This window comes from Thunnus maccoyii, chromosome 15 (assembly GCF_910596095.1).
Source record: "Thunnus maccoyii chromosome 15, fThuMac1.1, whole genome shotgun sequence".
NCBI lineage: Eukaryota > Metazoa > Chordata > Actinopteri > Scombriformes > Scombridae > Thunnus > Thunnus maccoyii.
The window spans coordinates 28,418,264-28,440,783 of NC_056547.1; the positions used below are offsets into that span (position 1 = coordinate 28,418,264).

At 38.7% G+C, this 22,520-nt stretch overlaps 1 protein-coding gene across 1 annotated transcript in view; it reads right to left on the reverse strand.

Moving 5' to 3' along the window:
- col28a1a (collagen, type XXVIII, alpha 1a) overlaps positions 1 to 22,520 on the reverse strand; it is a 36,382-nt gene that overhangs the window by 3,915 nt on the left and 9,947 nt on the right. The window contains exons 11-34 of the mRNA XM_042434585.1: positions 17,112 to 17,165; positions 16,960 to 17,028; positions 16,763 to 16,831; positions 16,083 to 16,151; positions 15,805 to 15,873; positions 15,636 to 15,704; positions 15,472 to 15,540; positions 14,184 to 14,252; positions 14,005 to 14,076; positions 13,371 to 13,439; positions 12,785 to 12,856; positions 9,045 to 9,113; positions 8,771 to 8,839; positions 8,423 to 8,491; positions 8,279 to 8,347; positions 7,035 to 7,103; positions 6,862 to 6,930; positions 6,633 to 6,701; positions 6,441 to 6,521; positions 5,018 to 5,053; positions 4,897 to 4,933; positions 4,029 to 4,583; positions 1,632 to 1,780; positions 78 to 351 (exon numbers count right to left, since the gene is read on the reverse strand). Of these exons, the coding sequence (XP_042290519.1) occupies positions 78 to 351; positions 1,632 to 1,780; positions 4,029 to 4,583; positions 4,897 to 4,933; positions 5,018 to 5,053; positions 6,441 to 6,521; positions 6,633 to 6,701; positions 6,862 to 6,930; positions 7,035 to 7,103; positions 8,279 to 8,347; positions 8,423 to 8,491; positions 8,771 to 8,839; positions 9,045 to 9,113; positions 12,785 to 12,856; positions 13,371 to 13,439; positions 14,005 to 14,076; positions 14,184 to 14,252; positions 15,472 to 15,540; positions 15,636 to 15,704; positions 15,805 to 15,873; positions 16,083 to 16,151; positions 16,763 to 16,831; positions 16,960 to 17,028; positions 17,112 to 17,165 (2,365 nt within the window). The remainder of the gene's footprint in view (positions 1 to 77; positions 352 to 1,631; positions 1,781 to 4,028; positions 4,584 to 4,896; positions 4,934 to 5,017; positions 5,054 to 6,440; positions 6,522 to 6,632; positions 6,702 to 6,861; positions 6,931 to 7,034; positions 7,104 to 8,278; positions 8,348 to 8,422; positions 8,492 to 8,770; positions 8,840 to 9,044; positions 9,114 to 12,784; positions 12,857 to 13,370; positions 13,440 to 14,004; positions 14,077 to 14,183; positions 14,253 to 15,471; positions 15,541 to 15,635; positions 15,705 to 15,804; positions 15,874 to 16,082; positions 16,152 to 16,762; positions 16,832 to 16,959; positions 17,029 to 17,111; positions 17,166 to 22,520) is intronic.

Below are 22,520 nucleotides of genomic sequence, written 5' to 3' on the forward strand. Positions count from 1 at the left end.
GTGATGTAACTGATACGTATGTGTGTGGCTCTGGAACTTATCAGTGGATTTCATTTGTTGCAGTTCTACTTGTTTACCTGAAACAGGCGAGTCTGTCAGCAGTGGAGGAGGAGGGCTGGCTGGAGACTCTGTGCTCTCTGCCTCATATAGCCAGTCAGTTGGAGTCTGGGGACCCACCACAGAGGTCACCCCGGGTCCCTGCGTCCGTCTACCAGGAGAGGCAAACATGATGTCTGGAAGTTCATTCCAGGGCTCCACCAAGAGTTTCCTGTCAACCAGGTTCTCGTCCACCCGTCTTGACTCGGGGGGCTGTGGAGTCAGCGCTGTTTCTGCCTCCACTGGAAGTTCAAGCTAGGAAGCAGAGGAGCAGCTCAGATCAGATATACCCTTATAGTTCAGGCACACTAAAGAGCAGTTAACATAACACTTTTTAATGCAGTCTAATGCAGTCTTTTAAAAGGCAGTCAGTGGAGAAACAAAGTCCCCTAATTTCAATGAATTAATTTCAATTGTTAATGTTTTAAAAAGACAAAATGCACCATTTTCAATAATTATTCCATCTGAATACATTACATTTTAACCATTTACTTTACTTCGAGGCTGAGCTGAACACAAACACAGATACAGTCAGTGCATCCATTGCTAGCTAGCTTACAGCTAATGTAATACTTGCAGTACAACAGTGACCATTGTAAATGACTTTAGTGTAAAGTCAAGAGGTTGTGTTATGTAGCACAACATGCTAGAGAAGCTCTGTAAACAGAACTACATACCCACACATGTGCAGTGACATCTGCCTTACACAGAGCGCAGACTAAAAAAGTGATTGCAGTTATGGACTCAACTAAACAAACTAAATTGACCAAACTCTTCATAACGAAGGAACATGTCTAATGTTTAATGTAATACATCAGGAATAAGATATATCAGGCTTTGGATGCACACAATATGTGTTAGTAGGATGAGTTTGTTGTTGGTTTGGTTCTGCAAGTGAGATTTGTTGACAATGAGAAAAAATTGGAAAATTGCCAGTCTTATCCTTTAAGGTGTTTTCAGACAAAAAAGGCAAATTTTTGAGGAAGCATGATTGAAAGTCAATGGAAAGATGCAATTAGAGGCCGATTCTACCAGAGCAGCATGAATTAACACAAAGAAATGTCCACACAAGTTGGAAATGTTTCAACTTGAGCAAAAGAATCTCTGAGCTTTATGAATCTGCTTCATAAACCTACAGACATGAGAGGAAATGGGATGTTTCTGGTGAGGTCAGAGTTCAGTCAGAGGCTACGGAACAGAAACACATGGACTGTTGCTAGCTAGCTTATAGCTAATGCACATTTTGAATATTGGCTGTTGTGGGAGAATAAACACAAAAGATCCAGCAGTCAAGGAATGACACAAGGAAAAAAATTGCATTCTGTCTGAGCACACAGTAAGAACTGCTCCCAGAAATAGTGCTAGCAAATAATAGAAAATAATGAGTATTCATGTAATTGTGTATTTAAAACTTGAGGTCAACAGCTTTCTTAAAAACGAATTGAATGGTGTTTTGTACAGTAATATTCACCACCTGAAGACTGAGGTTAACAGTATTTTCATGTAGTTTTCACAAGAGATGAAAGCGGCCTTACTGGTATGTTTTCCTCCTCTGGTAACTCTTGGGTGCGGCTGTCTTCTGGAGTCTCTGGCTGGATTTCCACAGGTGGAAAGACAGAGTTTGGTAGAAACACCATTGTGTCATCCTGCTCACAAATCTGACCGAGTATCTTGCTTTCCAGAGCTGTGCCAAAACAAAGATATAATACAATTAGAAAAGTAAATACATTTGATAAATAATGAATGTAATCTCACAATAGTATTGTGTTGACTCATTTTTAAAGACTGCCAGTGACACATTTGTGACTTGTTGGGCCACATGCCATAACACTGTTGATACGTTTGTTACAGGCTAAGATACAACATATTTAAGATCTTGAGGCTGTTAGAAGCTAGTTCACTGAACACATTGCAGACAAATGGACATGTGCCTAACGCTGACTGAGAATTTTCATCTTAGAGTTAAAAGTTTATAGTACTGTAATAATAAAATTTATTTTTTAAAATGTTGGATTGTTCCTTTAAGATCTCGCTATAAATAACCAGTGTGACAGTGATCAGTTCTTTAAAGGAACAGTTCAACATTTTCAGAAGTTAGATGTGAAAATTGCTATCAACCACGTGTGAAATAGTTCAACATTTTAGGAAATACATGTGTGGTGATGGGGTGTGGTTTAGACTCAGCTGCAGGGGAGGGATGGGTAGGAGTGGCTCATGGGAGCAGTGCCAGCGTTAGTCTAATTGGCACAGGTATTACCTGTTGTCTGATTATTCTCTGTCCTTTTTATGCAGTAGCATGCTGGACCTGAGAGACACACAGACACACTGGAGCCAAAGAATGATGGGCACGCCAGCCCTCTGTTATAATTGTATATTGATTCTGTGCTGTTTGAGAAACTGGACTGTGTGCCCTCTAGAAACATCAGGCAAGTGAGTGTAGGAATTAAGAGCGAGAAATGTGTTTATGTTTTAAAAGGGTGTGTGTGGAGTAAATAGGATGACCTAAAGTGGACAGAACTGCGACTGCGACGTATATTTAGTTCCGAGAGTGAGCTGCGAAGATCGATATCACGTGTCTGGGCATGAAGCAAGAGCCATGAGACGATTTGCAAATATACTAAAAGCAGAGGGGAAACAGCTAATCTGGCTCTGTCAAAAGTAAAAAATGCACCAACACTAACACCTCCACCACCTAAAGCTCACCAATTAACACATTGTGTCTCATTTGTTTAATTGGTTTCATGGGGAGTTACAACAGTGTATCTATCTGCCCAGCACTTCAGTACAGCATCACTGGCTCTACTTTGGGTTGCAGATTTTGGTTGGTGAGCAAAGGTTTTAGTACATATCTGTGTACAGGAATGATGGTATCAAAGCTAGCAACCTCACTGTGACAACAAGACTCCAGAAAATCCCTTTGACGATTGTCCTTCACCAAAAATAGTTACACCATGTAACTTCCCATAAACTACAAATTAGTTTTACATTTCTGTATGGATTAAACAAACAAGGTGTTAATTTGTGAGCTTTAGAGGTGATGAAGAAGAAAAAAACACTACTTCTCGTAAGGTCATAAGAATCTGAATAGATCGGTACATACGTATACTTTCACCATCTCTGGTAAAACAATGGATTCAAAAACACAAACATCAGATGATGCCATTAATGAAAGAGTAAGGTGCAATAGTTTAGTAAGTTGCAATATATAAAGCATTACTTCTCAATGGATTTAAGTCAGTTCCAATGAATTCCAGTGGAGAAAATGGAATACAATTGCTCAGGATCAGTGATAACAACGCAGCCACCTGGAATCATAGGTTATTGATATTAGGACTCTTCTACATCATATGCATGTACTGCACATTTCTGAGCACTTCTCATTACAGAATGAGCATATAGTAGTAAGTTGTAGTTGACAAAATTTGCCCAGTGGTAATTAATTAATTACCATGTTGACTGAAATGATCACTGGGGGGAGATTTTGCAAAGAGGGAAGGGGGGCATTGTTAGATAAGGTGAAAGGGAGGATGGGAGGGTAATGGGCTTTTGAATGGGGGAGAAAGTGATATTTTATAATAACATCTGTTGTCAAAGTGCAAAACTTGTTCAGAAAAGTAACACTATTTGTTATTGGTTGCAAACGGGTACATGTATATGCATGTACTGTATGTCTGCACTTGCACAGTATGCGTATGTATGTTCCTATCTGTATTTTTCTAATTTTATGTAACTGTGACACATAAAATGTTTCTATATCTGTCTAGCTGTCTAAAAGAAAGAAATTAAAACAAGTGCAGTATTGATCTTCTTATCTAACTCTTGAAAAGGAAGTGAAGTGTATTTCCTAAAATGCTCCTTCAGTAAATATCTCATCATGCCAAAAGTCAACATTGTGGTCCTTCTGAGAGGCTGAGACAACATTGTTTGCTTACTGGAAAGTGTCCTGAAGTCTTCTATGAGGTAGACGTGCTCTTCATCAGGATCAGAAGCGATAACATTCATCTCAGCCTGGAACTCTGCATACAGAGGATCGGTCTTGTTCACAACTCCTATAACAAACATCTCAATCCCCTCTGCGTGGGCCTCATTGGCTGTTTCTTCAAACTGCATGACGTCACGGGGGTCAGCCTGTCCATCCGTTAACACCACAGCCACCTTCCTGACACCGGGCCGTGAGGCCTGGAACAGCTGGTTGGCTCGGTGGATGGCGCTGCCTGTGAAGGTGCCTTCGCCCAGGTAGGGCATCTTCCTGACAGCGGCCTTGATGTCGTCCTGGCTGGACTGCTGCATCAGGCTGACCACCACCATGTCCACATGGCTGTAGAGCACCACACCAATCCGGCTGGCTTCCCGGCTCACTGACACCCGGTCGATAATAGCGTTCACAAAGTCCTTCACCACTTCAAAGTTTTCTGGTCCCACACTCTCAGAGCTGTCTATCACAAACACCAGCTCCAGAGGGCTCTCTCTGCACTTCAGACCACAGCCTGTGCAACAAATGTAAAGATGAATTACAGTTGTAAAAAAGAGCTACAGGGGTGGATACAATACATTAACAATTGTCTTAACCAGTGTTGCTAACCCAACCGCTCAATCTGGCAATGCTGGCCTTGACTCAACTCTGTGTTGTGGTCTTGACTTTTTTTGTGGGACTACATTATATCATAATATTTTTTAAAATATTTCATCTATTTAATTTTCATTTATCAGAAACATTAGCTCCCAACTAAGCAACACAAAAAATAATACTAATGACTGAAGAGTAAACTGCTGTAAAATGTACTAAAACTTGTACTTTACCACAGATTTCTCTTATTATCCTGATGACCTCTTCTCTCTGCACATGGAAAAAAGAAGACAAATACATTATGTCTTACATTTTAATGTTAAGATATACAGCTGTGTCTGTCACTTTACTCACTGTCAGTCCTGCTTCCCCCTTTTCTCCAGGTCTCCCCTGTAAAATGAAATTCAGATTAGTTTAGTTTTAGGCTAATCTCCTTTGGACAAGTACATGGTTGTGTATGGGATGGTCTCACTGATTAGGCACCAATTGGTATCATTCATTACAAACTGTTTGATCAATTTTTGTGTAATTTGCCAATCAGAAAAACTGATCAGCAACAAAATATTAGGCTGTTAGTTTCTATGAGCTAGCAGAGCTAAAGGACACCTTCAGGGTTATTTCAAAGCAAAAACAGGCTTTTCAGAGCTTCATATATCCACTGTGTAAAGCAGCAGTTCTCAACCTGTGGTCTGGGGATCCCCAAGGGGTCCTTGAGGAGAGTCTAGGAAGTCCCCAGAAAAATGCTGAATATTTCAATTTCACAATTATTTCATTAACTACAAGTAAGCCCAGTGAGAGAATGTATGAGAATCACTATTCTATTCATAGGTTTCAAACTCTTCACTGTTAATTTGCCAATCTACACTATAGACATGGATTAACTAAATCTTATCACATGAGGATCCCTGAGACTTCATCTTATCAAATACATGTCCTTGACCTGATGTGTATCAATATGGGGTTTCTCAACACTAAAAAGGTTGACAACCACTGGTAAACCACCACATCAAAATCAGATTCAAGGTACCCATTTCATGCCACACAGCTTCTCAGAAGGTTATGCTGCAGCAGCGTTTTGATGTTTTGAGAAAATTGTCCATATTGGAATCTATTGTAATTACATGAACTAGCAGCCACCTTACTCTGTGAAGAACTACAAACTTTTTACAGCCAATTTGCAAGTTAACATTAGTAAATGCTATAAAAGATAGATTTTGGGTGGAGCTAACCCTAGGCATCAGTGTGCATTTGCTTTTAAGACACTTCAGTACATTTAGTCAATCCGGGTAAGGTGGAATTTCAGAATAATATGGGATTCTCAGTCATCATTACCACAAGAATGTTGACTTGAACATTGGAAACTGGTATTGATGTCTTCAATATCATATTCAAGTTTTATCATTATTGTCTTTTTAACACTACCACTAGGAATCATCAAAGTCAGAAATGTTCAAATTCTACACATAGTCTTCAAGAGCAGAACCTAATTGGTCATAAATGTTAGACCAGTCACTCCTAATGATGTTAAATTAATGATTGTATCTGCCTGAAATGACTAAGTGGCTGTATTTAATACATTTTTCACACCCAAAATGCTACTAGAACCTTTGTTATAGATTACACCACTATTTCCATTTTACATGAAGGAAGAGAAGGCAGAGAACTGTGACCATCACAGAATCCTAAAGGATGATAATGATAACAACAACAACAACAACAACAACAACAACAATAATAATAATAATAATAGCATTTTAAGTATTTCCAAGAGTGTTACCATTGGTCCAGTAGATCCAGGCTCTCCATAGTCTCCCTTGTCACCTCTCTTTCCCCGGTCTCCAGGAATCCCTCTATCACCCTGTGTGTGTGTGTGTGAAGGCAATCTTTATCACAATGAATATGGAGTACTGGTAATCAGAGGTAATATGTGACAGGTCATTGGCACATGCAGGAGGTGTATTGTTTGTACCTTCTCCCCTGGAAGGCCGTCCCCTGATGCCCCTCGGGGGCCTATTGGCCCCTGAAACCCGGGCTCTCCCTGGGAATAAAGATCGATGGATTGGTAAGACGGAGTGGGGTATCACCAGCATATACACCAGAAGTTGACTGATTTGACTGTGCGGGCTAATAATGGCTCAAGAGGGGAAAATGAGCATCTTTGTCACTTGTAATAAAAATTCTTTACTCTAAATTATTACCTTTGGCCCCTGGATGCCCTCTCCTGGAGGCCCAGGCATACCTGGTGGACCGGGCTGCCCTGCAGAGCCCTGGGAATACAATAGATTACATCACTTGTCAAGTTCTAAGGCTAATTTCATTTTGATAAGTCAAGTGAGATTGTTCAGGTTTCTTCATACAAACACACACTGACCTTTGGTCCATAAAGTCCGATTCCAGGAGGACCTGATGGCCCCGGGACCCCTGGTAATCCTCTGTCACCCTGATACACAAAACAGACAGAGTAAAATTGAGCTAGAATTGCTTAATAAATTACTTAATGTACACCTTATGCAGCCCATCCATTTTTTCAGCTGTTCCATTTCCAATTTGTCTCAATGTGTAGTCAGTTCACATAGCCTGCTATAAATGTGCCTGACACTGCCACATATACTGCAGGTAAACAAAACAACAATTTATGGTTTTATCTCCAAGTAGCTTACTCTGTGTTGTTTGAACAATTCAAGAGCACTGATGGCTAACTTACCAGTGCCACTGTTCAGCAATGCATGCAGTTTATTGAGTTGTTAACATTATTTGCTTCATCAAAACTCCCTCTGAAATGACATGTTAATCTGTGCTCAGCTGTGTTTGGGGAAGTGTATTAAGCCCAAAAGATCTGTGTTGACTATTTTTAGTTTTTTATATTCAAATTCTGACTGAACTATGCTTCTTTTTGGTCACAATATTTCACTCACATAACTAAGACTCCAAAAGAATTGAAAAATGAATAAAACAAGACAGCTGATACTTGACTTTTGCTTTGTTGGTCTGGAAGCTGATTTCTAAACATATATTTTCAAGAGACAACTTTGCAGGGGCACCCTTGTTCCTGAGAAACATATGGAGGATCACATACACATTTAGACATTCTACTGTAACTTGGTTATACTCTCATTTTCTCCAAATTTGTAATGTCTTGTTCTCCATACATTACAGTCAACATTTATATACCTAATTACAAACTACAGAAGCAGATTAATCAGCAATCAGGAACCAAACAGTGCACTGTTGCTGAATCCAAAAATGAACTGATTCATATTGAAGAATTTATCCAATGAGGTCTCAGCTCAGGCTTTCAACCTCAGCCTGCCATCAGCCACATGGCAACAGAACCTTTTAAGCTCCTGTGCTGAATATTTCTTACTGTATTGGTTTTGTAGTTGACTAAACACAGTCTTATATTCTGACCTCTTTGTTCGATGATCTGATCTGTTTTCAGCACATCTGCTTATTGTTTAAACTGATGATTTAAGCAGCAGTAGGAGTGTCCTGCTCATTCACTCATCTTCCATCAGACACGCCCCTACAGTAACTATGCAAAAATGACCTGTTATATCAGGTAACTAGGCCCTTTCCCTCACTTCATGAATTCATGATGTAAGATTTGTGTATTACCTTAGGTCCAGGTTGACCTTTCCCTTCAGGCCCCATCTCTCCTTGCACTCCTGGTAAGCCAGGTAGCCCCTAAACATCAAGCAAAATATGTTTATTATTTTCTTTCTTTCTTTTTTCTGTCTTTCTGTGACAGTTCCCTCTCACCTGTGGTCCTGGGAAGCCATCTCCCTTTATCCCTGGTGGCCCAACAGGTCCAGTATTTCCTTTGTTACCCTGAAGGGGGATCAGCAGAACAGTCAGAACACTGACAAGGACAAACACAATAAGACAAGGCTGTAAGGTTGTAACTACAATAAACTATTAGGAAAAGTCATTTTCAGGTATTTTAATTGTAACATACACAGTGTACAGCATGTCAACATACAGTATGTCAAATGTTACAATTAACAAGTCACAGACATGGAGAAAATATATGACATCAGCTTGTACAACACAATGCACCTAATACTTGAAGCAGGTGTGACATGCTGGCATCTTATCTGTTTATGTTACCTTTGGTCCAATGATTCCAACTCCAGGTTCACCAACAGGTCCAGCTGGTCCTGCAGGCCCAGGATCTCCCTATTGTTTGGAGACAACAGACTCACTGTCAGTCATATCTGACTGACACTATTTAATTAGAACAAAATAATTGATGAGTAATCAATGAGTAATCATTTTAATACATCATTTCAGTTTGTCTTCCAAACAAGTCAAACCGGACAGATTGCATACAAATGTATGTGTGTGTGTGAATGTTGTGAACTGCTTTATTGGATGTCATCACCTTTGGTCCTGGTAAGCCACGGCCAGCACTTCCAGGTAGGCCCACCATTCCTGGGCTGCCAGGCTCTCCCTGAACAAGGGGTCAGTAAAATGTCAGACATTAAAGGACTCACAATTTTTCAAGTTTTCCATGTAATAATCATTCCTTCTGTTCATACTGACCATTAGAAGATCCCTTCATAATGCACTTACAATGTAAGTGATGGGGGACAAAATCCACAGTCCTCCTTCTGCGCAAAAATGTATTTAAAAGTTTATCTGAAGCTAATATGAAGCTTCAGCGTCCAAATGAGTTTCATACATTTTGATTTCTTAAAAAAAGTTAGTGAGTGAAAGCCTCTGAAACACTATGAATTCCACACCCTGCTTTATGCCCTTAAAGAGCAGAATTACCCATTAAGTTGTCTTCCATATTATTAATGTTGATAAAACATACATATGTCTTAAATGTCAGATCTCCTATCATATTGTCACAGTTCAGTTGAAAGACTCTTCCCACAGATGCCCACCTGACCTCCCCTGGAATGACCTCACCCGATGATGATATCAGCAGAACTTATTTAGTGAAGTAACCTAGACCACGTGTGCCAGCTTTTGCTCAGTAGCATCAAGTAGGCTAGAGATGTCACAGGCCTAGAGACCATTGGTTTGTTAGAATGAACATCAATACATGTATCAGCACCTAACACTCATATTACGTAAACAACTTCAGTTCTTTATTAGCTTTAAGATTTTACACTCTTTTAATTGGGAATAATTCCTTAATGGTGGTATGATTTTATTATACTAATAGTGGATCAAATGACTATATGTGATGTGAAAGGGGTCGCTTGTAGTAAGCAATTCCTCTCAGCTCTATGGAGCTAACTCATTGTTAACCCGCTACTTTACTGTTTTGGTTCAGTCTCAATGCTCTCATCAACCTGGTTTCCAGCAGCAGCAGGCAGCTGTTTTCACTGAAGCAGCTAGAGAACCAGATATTTTTCTCAGGAGCTGGTGGAGACCAAACCAGAGCCGAAAGGAGATTGAATACTGGCCAGAAAGACGACTCCAAATAAATGCTAATGTTGTTCTGTTTCTGCTGGCTGTGTGAAAAGACAACTGTTTGTTAGCCATAACAACTTAAGAAGGTGATAATATGTCAGATGTGTTTTCAGCTTGTTCTGGTGCCACCAAGTGGCAAAACAACTGTACACTGCATACAGGAAATGTACAACTTCTTGGATGCAGCTGGAAATTATGTTAATGGAAATGGAGTTTGCAGGTGGTAAAACAATAACAATGAGCTAAAATAGGCCAGAAAGCTAAAAAAAAAAAAAAAAAAGGAGCTTTAAAGCTGCACTAATCAATATTTTTTGTATTAACAATGGAATGGTATGTAAAATGTGAAAAGGTATGACGGCATATCTTTGCCAAAATCCGCGAGCAAAAATGAGATCCATATTATTTTTGTAAGTGCTTTCACAGCAGAATATCTCCGCTCGCGCAAGCAATATTGTGGTCTGCGAGAAGAAAACCATGCTTTGGGTGTGCACAGAATCCAAAGGAGCACATGACTGTTATCCCCGAGCCCACAACTACTATCATCACTCGCCTGCTCGCTAAACTTTCACCTGCTCTTGTGAGTGGTTTTTCTTTTTGGCAGTAAGTGGGTGGACCCAGTCACCATTGTATCCCTAAATATAATTGGTTGAGTGAGTCCACCATCTTGGACAGATATGTATGGCATCACCCATGGATGTATAGTGAGAACTAGATACAGGAACAGCACCAGGCTTTGAAGCCAATTTGCCATAGTGGCCAAACCATGTAATTACAACATCACGTGATGTTATTGGGCCCAAAAAGACTTTTTCCCTGAGATAACTTCTGTTGTGATTTGGTGCTATATAAATAAAACAGACTTGACTTTAATGTATGCAAACTCTTACACAGGGCGATGTACTTGAATGTGTTTTTCTGAGCTCTGTCTTTTGTTTCTTCCATCTTTGACATTAATTTGATAAAACACTGGTAATTTATTTTTTAACTTATATCCTGTAGTTATTTTTACATTGTTTATTTTGGTAAAAATTTCAGTGTAGGCAAAGATATTGAACACACTGAGATAAAACAGAAATAATATCTCAGGAAGCACAGGCTTACCTCATGGAACTTTTCATCTGTTTTTAGCATCCTAATTATATTGTATGACATTGTCACAGCATATGAGTTAATCATAAACATGTTTGGTTCATGTTCAAATTCTTTGGCAAAAGTAATCTACTTGAATGTGTTTTTCTGAGCTGTGTGTTTTGTTTCTTCCATCTTTGACATTAATTTGATAAAACATTGGGACTTTTTTCTCTTTACTTAGATCCTATAGTTGTTTTTATATTGTTTATTTTGGTAAAACTGTTTGGTTTATGTTCAAGATGTAATTCTTTGGCCCTGAAAGTTTTCATTCTTAAAAAATATAAGCTATTGCCTACATTACCACAACTATACAGAACAGCCGATAAACTCATTTTCCTAGCAGTTTGTAGCTTTGTCATTTTGTGGTGGTGTTACAAAGGATACTGACCACACCTCTATAACTGTTGTAATGACCTTTGTTCAACCATTGTGTTATCTCTCCCTGTTTATGGCCTATGAACCCAGTTTAAAGGCAAGTTTATGTATGTGTGTGTACTCTGTCTCACACACAGACACACGCACACACACACACACACACACACACGTACACTAACACACAGGTCTAAAACTCAAATCGGTCCTTTGTGTCTGTGTATGTGTGACTGTCAAACCTGTCAATAGGTTCATAGGCCACACACAGGGAGAGATGACACAATGGTTGAGCAAAGGTCATTACAACAGGTATAAAGGCATAGTCAGTATCATTTGAACAACATATTGAACCAAACATGTTTATGAGTGACTCATATGTTGTGACAATGTCATACAATATAATTAGGATGCTAAAAACAGATGAAAAGTTCCATGAGGTAAGCCTGTGCTTGTTGAGATAATATTTTATCTAATGTTTTATCTCAGTGTATTCAATATCTTTGTATACACTGACATTTTACCAAAATAAACAATATAAAAATAACTCCTCGCAGGCTACAATATTGTTCGCATGAGCGGAGATGTTCTGCACATGAGTGCTGTGAAAGCGCTCGCAAAAATAATATACATGCACGGCTGTTTGAGTTGCATGGGCGTCTCCTCTGCATCCGTGTGTGTGGATCTCATTTGTGCTTGCGGATTTTGGCAGAGATATGCTGTGATAAAAAGGGGTCAATGTAGGTACAAACCATCAGAGAATTATCACCAATTCTGCTTTTCACCTCAGGTCTATAGAGCATTTTAGCCTCTTTTAGCTCAGTGTTTTGGTTTTACAGCCCTGTTTTGGTTGACTCTCGCCGCTCTCATCTGCCTTGTTTCTTCCTCTTTCTTCTTGTATGTTCTTCATAGAAAACTGTGGACTTTAAAAGATGGATGGAAAAGATGTTTTCAACTGTTGTGTTATACCCTTCAATGTCAAACTCAAATTCTATTCAAACTATATAAAACAATATATAATATCTATGAAAATTAACCATCCAACAATAAAATATGACCTGATCTTAATCCTCTGTGTTGCTGTGAGAGCCATCTGAACCTGACCTTTGCTTAACACCTCCAGTGCTATATTCCCCACATAAAGCGAGCAGACATATGACCTTGACAGTACTTCTGGGTAACCTGTATTTAACAGACCTTAGCTCCAGCAGGTCCAACTGGGCCTGGAGACCCTGAAAGTCCCCTCGGCCCACGGTCGCCTCTATCTCCCTGTGGAAAAACATATACACATGATGTGATACATCTCAGCACTTCTGGTACTGCAAGACTAGGAAAGCACAGTATGTTGAATAAATGACGTCAATTGACACCTCTGCTGTGAAAGGTAAATACAACTCAATACAATAATTCAGTTAGCCCACTTTGCATGTAGAAGACTAAATCAATGAAACCACTGTCAATACAGGTATGTAAATATGTACAGTACCAGTCAAAGATATGAACACAAGGAAATAGGAAGTTGTGTCCAAACTTTTGACTGGTACTGTAGCTCCCTAATCCACTTCAAATACTAAGTAACTATTTACACACAGGATGTTGTTATTATACCCTGCATGTTCAGGGAAATCACATACAAGGCCGATTAACACAAAGCAACATTTGTTTATGTTGCTTCGTGTTAATCGGCTTCGTGTTGTTGTACATTGCATGATCGGGATATCCTCGAAGAGACTGTGAATATAAAACTGTAGCAGCAGCAGCACTACGGGTGATTAAAAATTACCTTTTCTCCAGGGATGCCTTTCCCTGGTGCTCCGCCTGGGCCTCGTTGACCTGGCAACCCCATCTCTCCCTAGATTAAACAACAGCTGAAAGTGTGTCAACAGCATTAAACAAACCAACATCTTCCAGTGAATCAAGCTTGTTTGTGACAATTTTCAGTGTCCTGAATAAAGTTCACTTCAGGTTAAATGTAATTCATAAACAGATAAACTGTGAGCTGATAAAGCAAGGAAAATGAAGGTTTATTTATATAATATATCATAGAGCTAGAGGAATCTTAGCCTAAATTTGGATCGTGTGCAGAGCAGAAAGCAACATCTAGATGGCAACTCAAGAAGGATTTTCCATCTGAGTGTGTGGTTACTCTTTACATTTACTGTGAATTTTCTGCTTTGCCTCCTTAATATGATGTCCCTCCTGTTGAAACAAGATGTTGAGGTGGAACATCATGCAAAAGGAATTATTTTGTATTCCTTTCTGTTATTGTGTAGTGAAGTCATAATAACCCATTTAAAAACAAGAAAGTACTTCACAGTTTAAGCAGGGTGCATGCTTAATATTTCAGTTTCACTTAAACCAGAATGAACATTTTAATTTCACAAAAAGTGACAATTGACTTCCAGGCACTGACTTACCTTAGGCCCAACAGCTCCATCCTCACCGGGAATTCCAGGTATCCCAGAAGCCCCATCAGGCCCTGGCTCACCCTGGAAATCCATTGATATATAAGCTCAAGATGTCTATTGTGACCCATTTGGAGTCATTGTCCATTCTGGTGAACATGCTTTAATCAAGAGGAGTTTGGTTGAGTTACCTTGGGCCCTGGCTCACCTACACCCCTCTCTCCCTGGGGTCCAGGCTCCCCGGGGAAACCCTGGTCACCCTGGGAAGCAACACAAATCATTAACTAACGACCGAAAAATGCAAAAAATGTTTATCAATTGTCCGTAGTTGGTGTCAGGTCGAGCTGCCCCCCTCATGTATGTTAATGGAGTGGTGACAATATAAGGAACACAATTCAATATAAGGCACTCCAGTACACCACCACCACCCACTACCACCTCAATAATAAACATAAAGTAGAATTATCCCCTCTCTGACAATGTCAACAAAAACTGAAAATATATAAGCTTCATAAAAGTAGAACTTATAGCAGAGCTGTTGTATTGGATTGCATTAGACTGCACAGGTGTTCCTAATGAAGTGGCTGGTGAGTGTATACACATTTGCTAGATGGATAAATTACCACTACTATTACAGCAGTCACTGATGGCACAAAATTATCAAAATTATAAGTATCTGAAATCTCAATTCACTGCTCACTATGGAGAAAACTTTTTAGTGTTTATTATATGTAGTAGGGAGTGTTAAATGAATCAATGAGGGCCTGAGCCTCCTCTATGGTCCATCCCCAGTACCTGTGAAGGCCAAGATTATTATTTCAATATTTTTAAAGCAAGTCTATGTAACTTTTGCTGAACAGCAGCCACTGTTGCCACAATTACAGGATAATGGCAAAGGGGGATTTTGAGCCTATATGATGTGTGCCCCCTCAAAAATGCAACTACACATCAGTGCTATGACTACTACAGAGACACCACATGGAGACCAAAAGAACAAGAACTGGTTTTCTCCTACGCGTCTCTTATGCCAGTCCATAGTGAGCACAACATGACAATGATTTATTTATTTCAATGTTAAAATGTCATGTAACAGTAGCTTGAGTATAGAAAAGTCATAAAGACAGCAAACTGACTAATCCCAATTATATCTTAAGTTTGCTAACCATAGCTAACACTAACCACCACAAGCTACTGGTCATACCAGATCTAGTAAGGCTGCAAGAGCAAAACATCTGAGAGTACTGAAGTGAACAAGAGTGTGTTTTATTGTTTCTTAATAAGACTTTTAATATGTGAGAGAAAGCATGTTATTTCTTGTTTTAAATGTTACATAATCGCATTTTGATGTATTATAAGTTGTCCGTATATTTCTTATGAATGTCAGATAAAGGTTACAGATTAATTAATACCTGTTTAAATTGTCACTCATTCCTATGAAAAGCCAGACAGTCAACTTTCTGCTGACACTCTGCTACCAACCTTTGGTCCAACTATACCCAGTCCAGTAGGTCCTCTGGGACCAGGAGGCCCAGATGGTCCTTGATCTCCCTAAAGCCAGAGAGGAAAACCAGAATTTAAAATGTGGTTACAAAAATAAAGGATATTTAGAAGAAGCAAATTCCTAACATTTTCATTAGCCTTGCCTTTTCTCCTTGGATGCCTGCCCCTGGAAAGCCCACCAAACCTGGCAGCCCGGGGGCTCCTGTGTTTCCCTGAGGGTCAGATAGGTGAGGGGCCAGAGAGGTCATTCTTTACAGCATCACAGGTTTTCACTGTCTGAATGTCGCAGGCACGTTTAACTCCTAACCATACCTTATCACCTTTGTACCCGATTCCTGGAGGTCCACGGCTGCCCTTGGGACCCTCATACCCCCTGTCGCCCTGGAAGAAACGCACTAGGAGTGAGGACAGAAAGCCAAACCATACAACCACAATCCTTATGATATTATCACTCTTTACTAAAAATCCAGTAATAATGAGTCACAGGTCACCAGCAGTTGCACCGGTGTATTTGTCTTTCTTCTTCTATTATTAGTACATTTAAAAAAAGATATGCTAATTATGGTGAACAATCTTGCCCTGGAACTTACCTTGGGCCCTGGGAGACCCTCACCTGGAAACCCTGGAGATCCTTGCATCCCTGGTGGCCCTGCTGGTCCCTAACATCAACACAGAAATAGTCAATGTGAAATACTGAGTTAACAGATATTACATTAGTCATCACTGTACTAAGAGTTTACTAATATGACTTTAATAAGGTGAATTGTTGAAACGCTCTATTGTTTAGTGCACACACAAATGCACTTCTCTATTCTGCAGTTTTATTGTGTGACATCGATTGAAGGGTCAAGTCATCCAAATTTATTTTAAAAAACATATTTTATCTTACCTGTTGTGGTATTAAGCCACATAGATTGCCACCCCAGTACAATGCAACAGAAGTGCATTTAAAAAATGCAGTACGTTTGTCTTTCAAAAAAACCAACAATATCCCATTTACACAGTTTGTGGGTCATCTGAACACTGTTTCTGATGACAGCAGTTTCGTTTTTCAATTTTTTTTTTATGCCTTTAACACCTCAAATTATTTTTTTCATTCACAATCGTACTGAATGGGTGACAAAACTGTCAGAGATGCAGATCTCAGCAGATCAAACTGAAACTATATCCATGACTCAATATCACTTTGGGCTAGTGACAAAATGTGTAATGTGATTCAAATGCCATGATTATATGTCAGTAGCTGTAGTTTCACATTTTGTGAACTCACCGGCGTCCCTGGTTCACCCAGACCCATTGACCCCGGCGGACCTGGTCTTCCTTGGTTCCCCTTGTCACCCTGAAAAATATAGTTTACAGATCACAGATAAACTGACGAACACACAGGACATACACTGGCCTCCAACAAATAGATATGCAGGAAAATGTCCCTTATTTTATCAAATACCAAACTAAATCTAAATTTACTTTGGGACCAGGGAACCCAACACCGTTATCTCCCGGAGGTCCTGGTGCACCCCTCGGTCCTCGGTCACCCTTTTGGGGGAAGTAAAAAGGAACTTACTTAACTTGTGAACATTTGCATGATGTATTTGAGACTTGATTGACAATGTTCTTACTTTAGATCCTGGTGGCCCCTCTGGACCCTGGTCTCCAGCTCCTCCTCTGGCTCCCTGAGACAGGTACAGAACAGGGACAAGCCAGCTATCCATTAAATTGCATGAATGACGCAAAAATTAATTAATTAAAAGACAAAGCTGTGTCAGTTTTAAACATTAATAAATGGTAGATATCCTTGGTGTCTTTAGGGCCCAAGATACATATATCATAAGCTATGTGTATGCATATCTTAATATCTTATTTACTCATCTTATTTGTCTTTATCTGAGAGTTAAAACAAAGGTAATGCAAGGCTTGTGCTGTTTCTTTTGTTGTGATGGAATGGAATGGAATTGTTTTTGATTGGAATGGTCAGATCCCCATATCCTACCATTTTTGTCAATTGTCTCCTCTGATACACAATGGTTTACTAGTCATTACCAGAGGGATCCCTCACTGGCTTCCCACTCTGACTAACACAACAGGAGGGATGGAAGCCGGTTCCCTGTGAAGGAAAATTTCCTACTGGACCACCCAAGTGCACATGGTCACATTTTCAGGATTTAATGGTTGGGGTTAAACCGACAATCCAACATTCACAACCACTTCTTGCAGTGATTGTCCAGGTGTGCAGAGGTGAGAAAGTAAGCAAGGTTTGAACTTCTCTCTCTAGCTGTCTTTGTTCATTCAACACACAAATATTTCTGTCACTTTTCAGACTTCAATTGAAACTTCACTTTAGACACTACCAATTTCTTTAACTGGTAAAATGAATGCAATTCAAATTATTTTCTGGCCCCAAATTATATACTTATTTTAAAATATTCCTCTGTAAAGCATTTTCCTAAATGATTTAAATCTATAATAATGCCAATTATAGGGAATTACAAAACCCATAAAATAGGAAGAAAACATGTTTACAAATCAAAGCTAACAGCGGTCTGTCCCTCCCAAACTTTATGCTTTATTACTGGGTCTTATCCATTCAGACATATTTATTTTGGTTAGACACTACTCTTCCACCACCTGACTGGCTAATAATGGAAAAAGAAGAGCGTCACGCGTACTGAAGACTTTACTTTGTATTTGGAAGCAAATTAAATCCCATTTCAATCTTAAAAATAAAAAATATTTTAATAAATAGCTTAAGCCCTTCCTATAGCCAATAACTATAATTTCATTCCACCTACAATTGATGAGACATTTAATACACAAAACAAGGCTGGTATACACAATGTGGAAGACATATACATATACACGGACCATACCTTTCCACTTTTGCACAATTTCAGAGAGCTATAGATTAAAAAGTGACGATGGGCTTAGTGTCTCCATTCCCCGTGGGAGGAAGGACATAACCAGACACTGTTTAATTCAATTCAAAATGCAACACAGACTCCATCATCTTAAAGTAAAACTACACGAAATCTATCATTGCATAAATCTCCCATATGTGGTAGATGCCAGTTCACTGAAGCAATAAGCCATAGTTTTTTATTAGTTTTAAAATGTAACCCTTTAGTCTAGCATTTTTTGGGGTGGGGGTATGGGGTTATTGCTGAATTGTCCCCACCAATATTTTTACCAATCTCAAACAATCTTGCCATTTTAACTCCACATAGTGTTAACAGTAAGATCTATCTGAAGTTGCCAGGTTTTTGTGATTTCTGTAAAAACGTAGGTTATTATGTTACAGAGTGAAAAAATGGGATATGGGGACCCTCAACTTGATGATCTGGCAACCCTCAACTTCAAACTGTCATTGTTGACTTGCTGCAGACTGGCATTAGTAGTAGAGTTGGTGATGAACAGTGGTGAATCCGTAGCGGTTAGTATCTATTTATAGTTACGTTTCAAATGTCACAGAATTGAAACCATTTTCATCGGACAAAACTAACATCATATTTAAATTTCAGGTGTTAGGTGTTTTTAGCTAATTTGTGATCATTGCTCAGATATGTCATTTAGTTAAACAACTTTATACTGCTGGTGAAAATTCCTCCCAAAAGCAAATTAAGACATCAGGTCCTTTTTAAAGAAGAACCACAGTGTCAGAAACAGCAGAGCTTGGTTAATAAAAATGTTCTGTTATCAATCCAAACATTCATCTTTGAAATAAGTGGGAGAAATATTTACTATTTAATGCCATCTTTCCCTTTTTCCACGAGTGGATCATTAAAACATTATTTATAAGCTAATTTAGTCACAGCTCGTCCAACTGATATTTTGGTGAATTTCAGACCATCATTTCATCCTGAAAATCCTGTCAGCAGCAGCCTGAGCAGCACAGAGACACACAGAGTGAGTGAGCTCAGATGTCACAGGTTGCTTTTCATTATGCTAACGTGTCTCCTCGCTTCCCTCACTTGCGTCTCTTCCTCGTGTCTCAGCTCCTCTCAGTTAGAATGAGAGAGAGATACAAGGAAGAGAATTCATCAGATTCGACGTCCTCACTCACTCCAGCGTCATTTTGAGGAGACGACAACTACGTACGATGCACATCACCTCAACTGTCAAATATGTAGAAGTCAGCTCTCAATACGTAGAACTTATTAAGTAACAGTTTAAACTTAAAATTCATTCATACAATTAATTAACACTTTACACTGTTACTTAATATTTTCTACATATTGATAGTTGTACGGAAAACACCTGATAATTGCTTTAATGTTTTATCATTTGATTATAGATCTATAGCAGCGTCTGTCTATCACAGAATAAGGCACAAATAGACAATTTAAACCCAATAAATACTGAAAGAACAGAACCAACGTAAAGGAGCAATAAAAACAGCTGCAGCCTTCAGAATGTGTTTAAATAAAATTTTGCTTATTTAGTTTGTGACAGTCTGACGTTCTTTTCAGGCTCAGGATGATTTTATAGGAGACACGCAGCTGAAGGAGCTGAGATGTACTGAAACATAAAAGAAAGGAGAAGCCTTTTGGCTCATGTAGAAAAATAATCAAGCCACAAGAGTGTTTTTTGTGATTGAATCATGATTCAGTAATTTTTATTTTATGAAAAAATTTGATCAGCTGCTGTTGGTGTTTTCATTCCTGTTCCACAGGCAGTTTTCCTGATCTGCTTTATTACAACAACAGCCTGCCTGTTTACTGTCCCGTCAGATCAGCTGACCAATCGGTAAACTAAGCTTAAACTTACTTCCAAAATGGTAATCTAAAAAGCAAATGCATTTCAATATCCTCATAATATAAAGCTGTGGTAGCAAACTAGTGTAAACTAATAAGTACATTTTAAAACTTTCATGTTGGATGTAGCACCTTGTAATTTCCTTTCGAAGATTTTGGGCTTTAATTACAGCGCCTCCATCTGGCCAACTGGGCTCATATTTCTTGGGAAGAACATGCACATCATTTTTAGTTATTGGGATAAGTTTTGCCCCTGTTATCTTTAAAGTAATTACCTCTAATCTAAAACCAAAACGACTATCCTTGGCTCATCTAAATGAACTGTGAACCTCCTCAGTTTTTTTTTTTTTTTGTTATTTCAATTACATTTTCTTACATACTAATTGCAAAATCGATACCAGAGTAACACACGCTTTGTAACTATTAAACTGAGCAATTACTGATTCATTGTTTTCTTTATATGTACCAAACTGCTCAATAACAATATGTTTGAACAAGCTGAAGCTCGGGCTGAGCATGTTTTCATTTAACTGTCGACCATACATGACAGACATCTTTGACATGTGGAACATTGGAGTGCAAGCGTGTGTGTATGCATGCATGTGTGTGTGTGTGTGTGTGTGTGTGTGTGTGGCACTGGCTGGTGAGCTGTGACTGCCCCCTGCTGGAATCTAAGAGGGGTGTGACCATAGTGTCATCACTGTCTGCTCCACATGAAACTCACAAGACACAAAATTCTATGCTTAGCTGTCAAGAATCCACACAAATTCAACTTTATATCATGAAAAAGCTGCCAAAAAATAAAGCAGTGCATTAATCATTTATGTAACTAACATCAAATTCCAAAGTCATCAAGTGAAATGACTGTCAAGATGACTGTTAGATCATTGACAGTCAATTATCTAAAACACAATTTCATAAAATTTTTACAATTCAATTTATAACATATTATCATACAATTCATTTGATATTTTAATTAATACAACTTTAAATACAACATATAAAATACTTTTGTTTAAGCTTATTTGTGAGTTTGAGTTATGTCAATATTTTGTATGTGTGTTTTCCTTTTTAGTGCTTACTTTTTGGCCACGTTATATCCATTACCACCTTAGAAGACATTTTTCATCTTCTTCTCACCATTTTTCTGATCTGTTTGACCTTTGTGAGACAGCCTTGAGTTGTAAAAGTTTAGAGTAAGTTAGGAAAGGAACAGGATGTGTAGTCTTATTTATTTAAAACTGAGTTGTTTTTTTTTCTTAATCACTTCAATTAATCTTGTGTATTTTACCACCATGCAGTGATTGGCTAATGGTCAATAGTATTTAATGCTTCATCTACTCAGTCATTCAGCTTGTACTGCTTATAGCTTGCTTGCATGCTTTTTTATTGAACTAATTAAGTATTCATTCCTGTAGTTGAGGTAGGACTATTGGTGTAACAGTAAATAAACAGGTTAATGTATAAAATGGTTTACATTACATTCATGTCCAGGTTTTCTTTGAGAGATGTAGAATGATCAAAATCAAAATAAATCAAACAAATGTTATTGTCTTACCAGCTATATAGAACCCAAATTAACTATCTCAAGATAAAGTGTACTTGCATCCAGTTGTATTAGCAGAGAGCTGTGGTTTGCATCTTGTGGTCAGGGTGTGTGTGAGGGTATGTCTCTTCAAACCTGCCCATTCTATTCGAAAATTGGGCCTGTATTTATCAAACTGCTAAAAGTGAAAATTTGGACTTAAGTTATAGAGAAAGTAAAAATGCTTCACTTTAGCATAAAAAGTCATTTATCATGTTTCTTTTGACTTAAAATGCTTTTAAATTTATGAGAACTCAGACGGTCTCTAAAGTTGATTAATAGTAGCCTGATGGTGGCAGAAGAGAAACAGAAGAGGGCGTGTACCCCCTGAGACATATTTTGAAATTACTGTTCAATATTACATTGGTCATGATGGATAATATGTAATCTGAGGCAAAATGTATAATTCTGAATTGGGTCATCTTAGCCTATTTGCAGCTGCTGCTTTCTTGTCAGCTGTTATCTCCAAATGCAAATCTGATAGAACGTTATACCACATTTTATCAGAGGTGCAGAGGTTAATTTGTCCTTATGCCTGATTGACTGTTCCTCTCTAAGTTTAGAAATGATTAATCACAGGATCACTTGAGAGTCACACTTTAATGAATATGATCCCTCTACTGCTTTTCATGGACAGGCCGGAACCAGATTGGGCTTTTGTACTGCAGCTCCAGGCAACAGCATGCTTCAGAAAA